Genomic DNA, 12,942 nt, shown 5'->3' on the forward strand with positions numbered 1-12,942 from the left:
ATCAGGTTAATGCAATAAATAAATATTCCAAATTTTGATGGATAAGTCAGCAAGTGAAGTTTTCAAGTTAAAAAGTTTTGAAGTTGGTGTCTTGTTCTGTGTCCCTTAAGGCAACCACAACTTTTCCAGTAAATTCTGAGGGTTCAGCCCCTCTGTATATATAAACGATGGAGAACTTTGAGTGTTTAGTCGCTGTTTAACACAGCAACAGTTGGAAAACCAGACTAAATTCAATCATCAGATACACTCTTCAGCAGCTGCAGACTGGCCAGAGACAGGGTGTGCCTGGCTCCAGACCAGCCCTGTGCTCTCAGGTGAGAGCATCACCAGGAATGCAGGCAAAAAGGAGCAATATTGAAATCCATGCACAGGGGCTGACAGAAAGGACACTGCTGACAGAAAATAATGCTTCATTTGTTTCACCACTTATTAAGAAGTTCATTTACTGAAAAAGATTGTATGTTCACAACCAGTGTCACTGCTTTATTTATTGTTGTTTTGGTGTTTGAAGATTCAAAGTACACAGATTCACAAAAATACACTGCTGCAGATTTAATGAGCATTTCATATCACTTATCCAGAACACTCCAATAATTTGTCCAGATCTATGGCAAATGCATTCACTGAGGTTTTTTATCAAACCTATCTCATGTGAGAATTTCATTTATAAATAACAATATGCAAAAATATTGGAGGGCTCTGCTGAATGACAGCTTAAGCAGGAAAGAATTTTCTTTTACATTCATAATTTAAGTAACAAAACACAAACCTTGTTAGTGTGCAATTACTACTTTAGTTTGCAATCTCATTAAATGCAATTAGAACTGAGATACCTGTCAAGATAAGTGGATAAAAAAAGATTACCAGCATTGTGCCCAAATCTCTTCACCAACTTCTGGTTAATTTCTAATTTACAACATTAATGTAACACAGGAAATAATAAATATTTCTCAGTTAACAGTGTCAGAAATTTAAAAGAACAATATAGGGATTTAATGGACTACATCAGGGTGCTTATTATAAAACTATCATAAACATTGGTTTGGAGACTAAGCTAAAAAATGTGTTCCTCTCAGGAATGTTTACAGTTTTAAAAATAAATTTGAAATTGCAAATGACTAATTTGCATGAGGTTTCTGCCTTTGAAATGGTAAATACTACAGAGTGGCTTTTTGCATGCAGACAGTTCCCTAACAGCTGTAGCGTCCTATTAAATGGAGTAATTAACTGTGTAGCTGTGATGTCACACACTGAATTCATTTCTTCAGTAATAATAGTTAGAATGTGACCTTTCTTCAGAAGAAGAATTTGATACTGTAGACCAGAGGTAATGAAGGCTTATTGAAATTATAAATAGAGCTTGGAGGCCTAGGGGAAGCTGGTGAACAAGCTTGTTTGTTTTTAATTTTCTAGTTTGCATGGCTTCAAAGCTCAGATAAATTTAGCAAAAAATCAACAGAGAATAAATAAAATTGCAGAGCAGATGTCCACTTTTGCCTGCACGTTTTGGGGTACCTCATGGTGGAGAGCAGAACTTCTGTCTGTCTCTCTCTGTGATTACTTTGATGGTAGAACTTTGGCCAACAGGTCAGATATTCACTTCTGAGGGCCTCATTCTCCAGAGGAAGACAAAGATCCTTCTGAAATGTCACTCCATAGGGATTTATATGTTCGAGTACAAAGGCAATCTTGAATTTATTACTCACAGTCTGGGAATTTAAAGTCCATTTATTTCTTCAAATGATAACTTAGAGTGAAGCATGACAGCTCTGTGAAAGGGCACCACCAGTGCATTTTATTTTTAAAATTAGTTATAGTTTACCTCAGTGTTTGGAAAAACTCACAGAAATCTCTTCCTTAGCCAAGGCCTGGTCTAGGAAGATGCATGGAATAAATTAAGAGAAAATAATAGGACAGATTAAAGGGAAGTTACCAGCAGAATTAAAGTTCTTTGTACCTTGAGTAAGAGCTCCTGCTCTTAATTTGTTTTTTTTGATAAGAGAAAAATGCTTTCATCATTGTATTTAACAGAAACAAATACTACAGATGATATTTTTTAAAAACAACTATATCAAATAGATTTTTCCACATTCATGTTTCCTTCCTTGTATGAAAAAAAACCAGATTTTCCTTAAATATCTGAAAAGCTCCCTTACAAAGTTAGTTTGAAGCTTTCATGAGAAATTTTATCACTGAACTGTAGTTCTTTATACTCTTTGACTAATCCTTTTCATATATCTGGTAAGCTCTGGCAGTAAATCATTGCAGGTCACTCATAAAAGTCACCCTCAAAAACAAGAGTGAGGTCTAGCCCTAAGAAAGAATGGTGGGAAAAATGAGGATGGCAGCACAATGCCAAGTAGTGCTGTCCACATATCAAAATGTCTTCAAACTATGGCTGTTTAGCTGAAGGCCAAAAACATTCTTTCACCACTGCATTAAGAAATTCTTGGGCCAGAAACAGCTTTATATTCACTGCAGACATCTGGAACAAGCAAAACACAGCTACCCGAAATGTCTGGTCACATGGGAATGTTCAGTATTCCTGGTGGTTCTGACCAGTTCTCTTAAAGGATGTGAAGCTTTGGAGGAGTGTCTCTGCTGGGTACACTGGGTACATCTGGGACACTGGGATTATATTGTGTGCTCTGCCATGGGTTACACTGAGTACATCTGGATACAGTCCCAAATAATCGGCTCTAGGCTGCCCTGCTTGGACCAGCCGACCTCCAGAGGTCCCTTCCAGCCTCAGCTATTCTGTGATTCTGCATGGCTGTGGTCATTATTCCATTTTACTGATTGAGCAACTGAATGAAAGAGTAAAATTCATTGTCACACAAGACATGAGCAGAAGAATGTATTTTCTTGAGTCCCAGTATTCTTATGAATATATTAAAGAGAGAGAGAGCAGCCCCTGCACGGAAACAAAATGATGAGTTTCTTTGATGTTCAGTGAGAAGGAACATTTTTTGTTATGTTAATTTCAAACAGTATAATGAAACTATTGCTGTGGAGGTGTTTGTAGATTAGAGGTGAATCATATGTAATAAAGTGAATGAGTGGCTGGGACCAGGTGCAGGGATAGGCAGGGATAGCAAAGATAGGAGAAGAGGAGTAGGAGGACAAACAGAAAGCAGAACAGGGAGGACACAAGCATGAATAGAGAACAAGGCCACAACAGAATGGCTGTGGGAGCCAACAGGGGCAGGTGGAGATCCAAACCCTTCAGTGTAATGTTCAGTTGCTCCATTAATAGATACAGCCCAGGAGAAGCACCGAGGCCTCCCCTGAGAAGGGCCAATGAACAATCATCTCATGGGGGTGGCATTTACTGTAAGACTGTTTAAACGATAGTCAAGTCTTGTTGCCAACAAGAGAGATATATTATATAGACAAGACTAAAAGGTAACCTATAAATAAAAGCTAGGGTGAGCTATAAATACAAACTGAGAAGCCATGGATTTGATCAATGCCTCACAACATACAAACAGACTTCTTGGAAAATACTCTCTGCAGCAAACCCCTCATTGCTATGAGTACTCACTGTGCTTCTGAGGAAATTGTAACTGCCCAAATATACTTTGGCAAATTCAAGTCCATACAAATTTTGGGAACACAAGGTCTAGAAGAAATTAGTAAACAAATGATTCACAACTACATTGTTACTATTGTAAAAATGTGGCAGCAGCATGAATGACAGTACGATATCAGAGCTGTCATCAAGTACTTGTATATAAAGAGGCCAAGGACACCTTCTAGAAATGCTTTTATGCTTTCTCCCTTGTGTCTCAAAAAACCAGAACACAACAAAGCAGAGAAAATTTAATTAGACAAATTCTACCCCGAGTCATACACTTCAGGATCCCTCAGATCATAGAGTCATGGAATGTTAAGAGTTTGAAGGGACCTTAAAGATCATGTAATCCCAACCCCCCTGCCATGGTTAGCATTGTTGGAGAAGCAATAAAAATCAAAGTATTTCAATACAGCCATCTGTTATCTCAAACATTTCAGCTGTTGAGAGGCAAAGACCACCATCTCAAGCTTCTTTCTTACAAGGTATTATGTGAAAAAATGCAGAGCTTTATTTTGCATTTTATGATTGCACTTTGCTGATGATCTCATGAACAGTCTGGTGTTCACATGTCAAACAGATGAGAATAAAAACTGTGAAGAACAGGAGCAATGCCAAACAATATTCAAAATAGAAAATAATATTACGAGCACTGTTTTCATGCAGTTTTCTCTCACAGGTCTACTCTTTTGGAAAACAGGAATCAGGAACCATGCAGAGGCATCTGGAAGTATGTGGTGGTGGTTCAGTGATTTGTTATCTCCTAGTCAAAAAATGTGGCAAGTCATCTTTTCATGGTTAGTTAGGCCAAATTAGAAAGATGGATTGCATGCTGAGGCACACTGCTCAGGTATCATACATGTACCTGTAAAATATATACTGTCTCCTGGGCACACATAAAACAGCAGATGAATTTAAATGAATCCCCAAATTTTCTTAGCAGTGTTTCTCAGCTATAGTCAGTATCTTGTCCCAAAGCATTTTCAGCAAGAACTGGTAAGCTGGCACCACTGAGATCCTCATCCAAAAATGTGGAAAAGTCTAGGTGTGAAGAGCACCAAAGCACATTAATTAATAAACACCTTATCAGTCTGGTAAACTCAATTCCTGATGGGCTCAGGTTTTCCTGTCTGCTGACCCTATGCAGTAAGTGCAGTTCATTTGTTTCCTAGTGAACATGTAAGTCCATCCAATCCTCTGGCACCAGGCAAAACCCAGCATATCTCAGACAGCAGCAGGGCCCTGCAGAGCAGATATAGGTATATCCTTTTCTCCCACTTGCCCCTTGTCCATCCCATTGTACCCACACACTTCTGAAACCCCACACAGTGAAAAGATGCTCCTAAAAACTACACATACTGAATTCTCAACCTGAAATTTAACCTCCAGCAGTTAAATACATTCTCTGTGATCAATAAAGTGCATTTTGGCTGTGTAAGACAGCCAGGGCTCCTGAGTGTGCTGCACACCAGTACAGAGGCTGACACCGAGCTGGAGTTGCACACAGTGCTTTCTGTCCATCTGCTGGATTTTATATTTTGGCAACAAATGGAGAGAGGTTTCTTCTGCAGGTCACCAAAGGCAGGAGGGTCAGGAGAGTGGGATGCAGTGTTATCACAGCTCTTTTTGTTTGCACAAAGTTTCTCAGCAGGCTGAAGAAGAACTAAATCTTTGTGTCTATGCTTATGAATAACATGTCTTTGATCTGAGGAATTTGAAATGTCTATTACTTTGCTCCCAGGGAGCGAGAAGCAGTCAAATGACCATCAATTTACAGCTGGAAGACTGAAACTTAAAAATCCATGCTTAAATGCACTGGAAGTCAATTACGTCCCAAACTGAAAAGCAGATGGGAAAGTCACATTGCTGTCTTCAGTGTCTTTTGATGAATGAAATACCAGAAGTATATTTGTATATCTGTCCAAGGTAAAGAAGACAGTTTTGTAGTTAATGGTTTCCAAGCATGATAAGCCATAGATTTTCTGCCTGCCCAGAGTGGTTTTAAGACAGGATGTCCATGGATTCAAACACTTTGTATATTTACATCCCAATTTGGCAAAGCAGTATTTTTAGTATGCCTTTTGGAAGGACCCAGAGAGTGTCCTTAGAATGGGGTCATTCTTTCTAGGCTAGATCTTCCCTGCACGTATGTAGATCGTTGTTTGGGTCTGTCGGATGTCAGGATTTCCTTTATATCTATCCACTTTCTCTACCTGAACGTTCTGACTTGTGGACAGACTCTGAGGAGACTTTGCACTTCTCCAAGGAAACAGGGCCCAGCAGTTTGGCCAGATCTGTGGCATAGCTGTTGCAGCCTGGACACTTCTGTAAGGCACAGCACATCTGACATGTGCAATATGCTTCATCTCATGGAGTTTGTATACAGAGCTGGCACCTCCACATGAGCCACCCTCCACATCCCTCTAGGCAGTTAGGAGAGAGCAGCAGGCCCAGCTGACCGAATTTAGATACGTTTCTGTATACAAGAAATCAAACCACACCACGGGTGTCCAGCTGGCTTCTGGCCACATGGCATTCCATGTGGAAGTCTCCCTGTGGATGAGTCCCAGCTTGCTGTGGTTTAGTCTTCCTGCACAGGCACGCAGCTGCCAAGGCCAGCTCACCCTCACACCAGCACGGCCACAGCTGTGTTAGCTCAGCGCTGCACCTGGGGCACAGAGCTCCTCGGGGCTTCAGCCTGGGACTGCCCTCAGGGCTCACACAGACCTGCTGAGTGCTGAATGCTTGGCAAGATTTCTGTGAGCTCTTGGATGGGGATTGAAAGTGGAGTCCCCTACTATAGGTGATCAAAACCAGCAATCTCTTTGGAAAAGAGTCCCGCCCGCTCAAAGGAAGCCAGAGAAACTGAACATCAAATATACAGTAGAGGACTGCTTTCTCAGACTTGTTTCTCTAATGTTCCTATTTCTAATAAACAATTTAATAAATGAAAGTACTGGGAGATATTCAAGCAGGAAAACATCTTTATTTTTAGGAAGGGCAATAGGCTATTTATCTCAAGTTGGCCTAAGCAAACAAACTTCAAAAAGGCCTCAGAACTGTAGCTGCCAGTTTCAAATACTGCTTATAAAGACAAATAAACAAAAGCAAGCATGCTTGGGTTGGGTTTGGAAATGTCCTCAAGGAGCAGAGGGCTGATGTTTCCATGGTAATGCCATGTACTTCCAGCAGACTGGTCTCTGCTCTAGAGACAAAGACTTTAAAATGAATGGAGGTGGTTTCAAGTATTCATTCATCTCTGTATGGTAAAAGATACAGAGTTCCAGAGATTTGATATAACTTTGAGTCCACAACCTCTGTTTTTCTAAACTGCTCCTTCCAGATGGATAAACATTACACACTGATCTGAAGCTGCCAAGAAGGGACATTGCTCCACTCAATTTGTCTGATTGTTTTCATCAATGAATTGAAAACATGGACTTAAATTATCCATGTGTCCTACTTTTACAGGTATTTATGGCTGATATGATGCCTGTTATATCAGAGGAGCAACACTCTTCTGTTTTCTTTTCCCTTTGTTCTGAAGCAAAGCTTCATAAATGTTCAAGTAGAACTTGCTTTCTTTTCTTCTTCTTTCTTTTCTTTCATTCCATAAGAGACAATGGGGACTTCTAAGGGTCCTACAGTTCCAAAATTATTTCTCAATCTATGTCAAGTGATAAACATTATTATTCAAATAATTTACAATATGTGTCACAGTTCTCCATAAATGTTTTGACTGAGAGATAACCTCTCAGGCCAGATTTCACACTCCTCAAACTAATACTTCCTTAGGTTTATATCTTTTTATAATATTTTTACCACCTTTACAGAAGAGATCAGATGGCAGAAAAATGAAAACTGGAATGCAAAAATATATTTTCAAGATTAAACTATGTGGCAAATTAAATTTCATCAAGATAAAGAAAGTAAACAAACTCTGGTATGTCAGCTTAACCAGAGATAGCTATGTATGTACCTGGCCAAAATCAGATGACAGGTAATGAGAATTAATTATATTCTCTTCCACTGAAGGCTAAAAGAACATGATCAGGAACAGTTTCTAAGACTTGAATAGCATATCATAAATGATGCTAGAGTCTTTAACCCCTTGGCATATGAAGAAGTAATGTGTGAAGGCTGCCAGAAACTAAGAAAATGTGCATTTTTCCCTCTGGCCATCAAAAATCACCCTTCTACACAAAACACAATGTTTGCAATACAGGATAGAACCTATTTGTACTTTTGCAGATAGATCTGGGATATTATGTTAATTAAATTAATTTTCATTTCATCACGAGCCCATGAGTTTATCAGGCTCAGCTGTGTCCAGATTGCATTCACTTTTACTATCCTGAACAGACCTTTCTCTCTAGTAGTGAGACTCTACCAAGTAATACCATAATGTTTGACCTTTGCCTCATGCCTGAACCTCCCTGAGGATCCATGTACCATCCATCCATGTAGCTCCCTGAGGATCCTTCTCAGACCCGGAAGGAAGCACAACTTTGGACTCTCTCTAGCAGCAAAGGCCATAACACTACTGGGAGCTACAAACAAGGCTCTGCTGGCACTAAACTTAGAAGTGACTAGGCAGCTGATGTGCAATGGCAACTACTTTGAGTGCTGTTCCTTAAATTCAGTTCCCCTCATGCATCAGCTGTTTCCTCTTGTACAATGGTCATGGAGGACAGCACCATCTTTTTCTCTGGTTTTTTTTTTGGACCAGATGTGATGGGATTCCTTATCCAAGACTGAAAATAGTATCATGGATGTAACACAAGCTGAAATGTCCATTAAACGTCTATAAATGCAGACCATTTAACCCTGAATGTACATGCTTTTGTGTACCTCAGCACTTGGGAGGAAACTCTGGAAATAACAAGCACTGGTGCAGATCCAAGGGAGCCTTTTATTGTGGAAGAGAGCCTTTGTGTATTTATACACTCACAAGTCACAATTTGCACTACTAACTAAAGATATATGCCATGTTTTCTTACCATTAGACGAGAGAGTCAGTGGCTACATCTGAAGTAAAGAATAAAGCAGTCTTGGGACCTCCTAGTCAAACAGGGATAACACAGCCTGTGTCCATGTGCTGAAACACCCCCTGTGTTTGCCCAGAGAAGGGTAGCCCTATAAAAGCTGCCCTTGGGAGCACATTCTAACACATGCCATGTCCTGAGCTGGGCCTGTTCATTGCAAGGAAAATCACTGTCTGTCAAGGAGCAAGATTAAGGCCTGAAACCACACCTTGCCTTTCTTCAGCTGGCCAGTGCAGATGTGACCACAGAGAATGCTCTGTGTGTGTTACCAGCACAGCACTCTTCTTTTGGGGAAAGAAAACCAGAAGAGGCAGGTTCAGAGCCAACAGCCACCCCAGCACAGCTGCACCACTCCTGTGAGCTGGCAGCAGGGAAGGAATGGGGGATCTGGTTTTGCCCTCAGTTTGCAGGTGCAGATCAGGAACAGTTACAATGAAATTGATGGAACTGCTTGAATATAATATGGGAGTAAATTCATACTCTGTGTATGTGAATTGTCTTCCATCTTCAGTCCCATCTTGCACCCAGACCAGCAGAAAGGTCTGAAGAAGCAGAAAATTACTACAGGCTCCCCAGCACTTTCAGCATGCAGCTGGTTCTTGTTTTTAAGTAATGCAATCATTCAATCCAGATTCAGGGCGGGAGCAGGGGAATAAATGCCCCACGGGTGCAGAGATTTTTTCAGGAGATCAGCAAGGCCAAGATTTGATTGGACTTTTCATCTTGAACTGGAACAAACTTTGTCCCTCAGGGAAAAAAATATCTAATAATTGTGAAGACATAATTGCTAATGCAGACCTAACATTTTGGCCTTCTAATTGTCTTCACCATTCAGAAACAGACAGTGGACGGAAATGTTCCTCACTCAATTGCCTACATAACTATTTTACAGGGAGGGTATTTCCATTTTGATCCAGTCCTGTTTCTGCTTTGTGTGCAATAATTTTGTGCTTCCAGAACATTCAGCAATTTGAATCCCTCAATTAGCTCAACACTCTGACACTTCTTTTTATAAATATGATGTTGGCTCAAGCTCTGGAACAACCAACCAATCACTCCATTATCACTAGTAGGGCAAGGAGCAACAAAAATATATCAGAATAATTGAGAATGCCTGAGAAAACTTCAGAGCCCAAAGGAAGTCTGGATCTCATTTTCCCTTCATTCCACTGCCCCTCATACCATTGATTGTCAATATCTCATTTCTGGTTTACATTGATGCAACCCATGGTTTAAAGTGCTGTTTAAAATAGTAAGCATCAGCACCTTCCAAGTTTTTTGTGATTAATTGAATAACATAGGGGGAAAAGGCTATGAAAAAAAATACCCAGATGACTTCCCCACATCTCATTTTGAAGTGGGGCTCTGACAATGAAAATAGAGGGACCCAGACTTGAGGCAGATATCTTAAGGAACTCAGAAGTGTGTCTGCTAATAATAGGAGGTAAACTGGTTCCCAGTAGACCTTAGCAAAGTCTGTGCAGCCCTTGCCCTTAATGCTAAAACCAACGATGTAGCACTGACCTGCACTATCTTCTTACTGCTGGGTGTGTGGACAGGATGGAAGCTCTCTCGTGGCTGCGGTGCAGCCACACCATCAGTTGAAGTATAAATGAGATTATCATTATGGCTGACTAAAGGATTTTCATAGACACCTTTACAAGCATTCCAACATTTCCATTGTCCATATTCACTATCATAAGTAAAAATCATTCTGCTTAGACCTGCAAAACCAAGAAAGCTTTTGGGCAGACACTAGAGGAACACAGCTAGGACCACCCACCAGCTCTGTTCATCAGAGAATATAACAAGCTTTAGATCTGTATGGGTGGAAAGAAATATTGCAAAGGCAGACATTGGGACAAGAATCTGTTTTCAATTTAGAAACTAACTGTCTCCCTTCCACAGTGTGTGGTGTAATCATTGAGCTGCAATCCTTAGTCTGGCGGGAGCCAGTCCTACCGCTGTGCAAAGACTAAACAACTGAAAGAAACAAGCAGTAGAAATAGTATTTCTGCTGTCCCAAAGAGTCTGTGGTCTGAAGACTTTGCCTCCTAGGAGCTATTATCAAAGAAATTGTTTCCAAAACAAACCAGATAAAATTCTGTGCACAAGAATGGTAAAGGCAACTGAGTTTTCCATTTATGTTCATCTCCACTTCTCAGAGCTCTCTGGGATAAGATGGGACCAATGATTAATTTCTAAACCTCATTTTTAAAGCCTGCTGTTAGTCATCTCCTAAGAAGTTGTTTTCTAAGCGAGCAGCCTGTCTGGATGGACCTAGCCACACTTGGGAATGGAAGTTAACACCCAGCCAAGACTCAGGATTGCTGGCTCTTGCTACCCAGAGCTCCCCAGCTGTAACTACAGCCTGATGCAGACATGTGAGTGCAGGTCCCAGGAGTGACAAGGCCACAGCATGGTGCCAGGGCTGGCTAGCCCCAGCCACCAGTAGGGACATTTGGCACTGCTGCTCACAGGCCAGTTTCTGCAGGTAGGGAGGTATCACTGTGTGGGTCTGCATTTGGTACTGCATACCTGCTGTTCTGCCATAGCTTACCTGAGCATGAGAAGCTACAGGTGCTAAGCTATTTTTCTACACCGTGCAGAAAAATATCTCATCCTTGATTTGAGGGCAACCCAGGAAAATAAGACACGAAGGAAAGCTAATCCTGATTTGATCAGAGTAATACAATAAGAAGCCTCTTGGCTCATACAAATGCAAGACACACACCCTTCTGAGTTATTTGAACTTTACACTTTTCCCACTTTTTTCAAGGGTAGGTGACCTCAAGAGCCACAGAATAAAAAAAGTTATGTACAGACAGCCACAAAAAATATATCAGGAAAGTCTGGCATACCTTAAGCTCTGACAGCCAGCTCAAGGATGCTGTTGGTGAGTGACAGCAGAAACATCACTGTTGGCAAATCACTGGCGTGGCAAATAATTTTCGGAGCACTGAATGACATGCCAGTGTCTTTACATCAGCTCTGCAACAATATTGCAAGACTTAGACAAGAGTGAGATGTTTAGGATCCAAAAATTCATTAATCTAGCATAGTACATGTGACACAGGGAGACTGGACAGGGTGAGCAGGGTGACACAGGGTACCTGAGCTAACAGATTTCACTGATGAGATCAGCCTGTGTACATCTCACCAGCTCTGCATAATGAGGGGAAAGTTCCTCAGCGAAGAACAAGAATTTATAATCAACACAACAAAAACTATCCACTTTAATTTTCTTTTTATTTTTCAGTTTTTGAAGGGCACCTTAATAGCTTTGTGTTTCTGATTCCTTATATTATTATTGCTTTAATTATTATTCTAAAGAAGGTGCTCCAGATATTTACAATTTCTCTTTCCTCTTGGTAAGCTGAGGTAAATTATCAAAATTACTAAATTATATAAACAGGCAAAGTCATACATTTATTCAAAAGGGCATTGATCTTTGTAGGTATGTTTCTGTTTCCCATAGGTTATTCATCCAAATCTCATCAAAGTTTTGATGTAAAGTAAATTTTCTAAAGCTTTTGTCCTTTTCCCTTTCCTTTCCTTTCCTTTCCTTTCCTTTCCTTTCCTTTCCTTTCCTTTCCTTTCAGTAAAAGCTATTCCTTTCCTATAAATACACCTTCTTTACCAAATATGGATTATGGTTTCTGGTTAACTCATCCTCTAGTACAACATGCAGTAAGAATCTGCCAGCTCCACACCCAGAGCTTGTCAGGGACAGGACACAGGCAGGAATGCTGACAGCTTTAACACTCTAAGGCAAAAAACCAAGCACCAGGACAGAGTGAAAGAACAGACTCAAGTTCAGCAGTGTGTGTGTGGTCTGCTGTGGTGGGGTTGTGCAGTGTGCTCTGGGGAGACCTGATGGCTGTAGCCTTGCTTTCCTCTCCTCTCACCAAACCTAATTCTCCAGCTACATATGCATAGGAAATAATTTCTTTCTCATTGCAGGGATGCCAAGAAGGATTTTATCGTACCAGCTCAGGAAAATGCTCTCCTTGCAACTGTAACGGTAATGCAAACAGATGCCTTGATGGATCTGGAATCTGTGTGGTAAGGAATTCCTCTGTTCTCACTGCAAGACTTTTAATACTGATGCTCAGTTTCAATATAATGCAAAAGCAGTGTCTGTACCACAGAAGCTTTTTGCTGAAGAAGGATCATAAGTAGGGCCAAGATCAATACCGTAATAAATTGTCCTGGCCAAAATTAATTGTCACTTAAATTATCTCTGCAGATTCAAAACACTTCCCTCATGCAGTATTTGTGACAGTTAGCATGTGGAAAATTTTTAGTCCATCAGAAATATGG

The 12,942-nt window shown here is 40.5% G+C and overlaps 1 protein-coding gene across 1 annotated transcript in view; it reads left to right on the forward strand.

Annotated features, from left to right (window-relative positions):
• The window catches only part of LAMA4 (laminin subunit alpha 4), a 97,869-nt gene that overhangs the window by 9,823 nt on the left and 75,104 nt on the right, over positions 1 to 12,942 (forward strand). The window contains exon 2 of the mRNA XM_071438323.1: positions 12,583 to 12,684. Within this exon, the coding sequence (XP_071294424.1) occupies positions 12,583 to 12,684 (102 nt within the window). The remainder of the gene's footprint in view (positions 1 to 12,582; positions 12,685 to 12,942) is intronic.

Source organism: Agelaius tricolor, unplaced genomic scaffold (assembly GCF_023055355.1).
Source record: "Agelaius tricolor isolate 1412-34295 unplaced genomic scaffold, bAgeTri1.0.p SCAF_1, whole genome shotgun sequence".
In the NCBI taxonomy this organism is placed as follows: Eukaryota; Metazoa; Chordata; class Aves; order Passeriformes; family Icteridae; genus Agelaius; species Agelaius tricolor.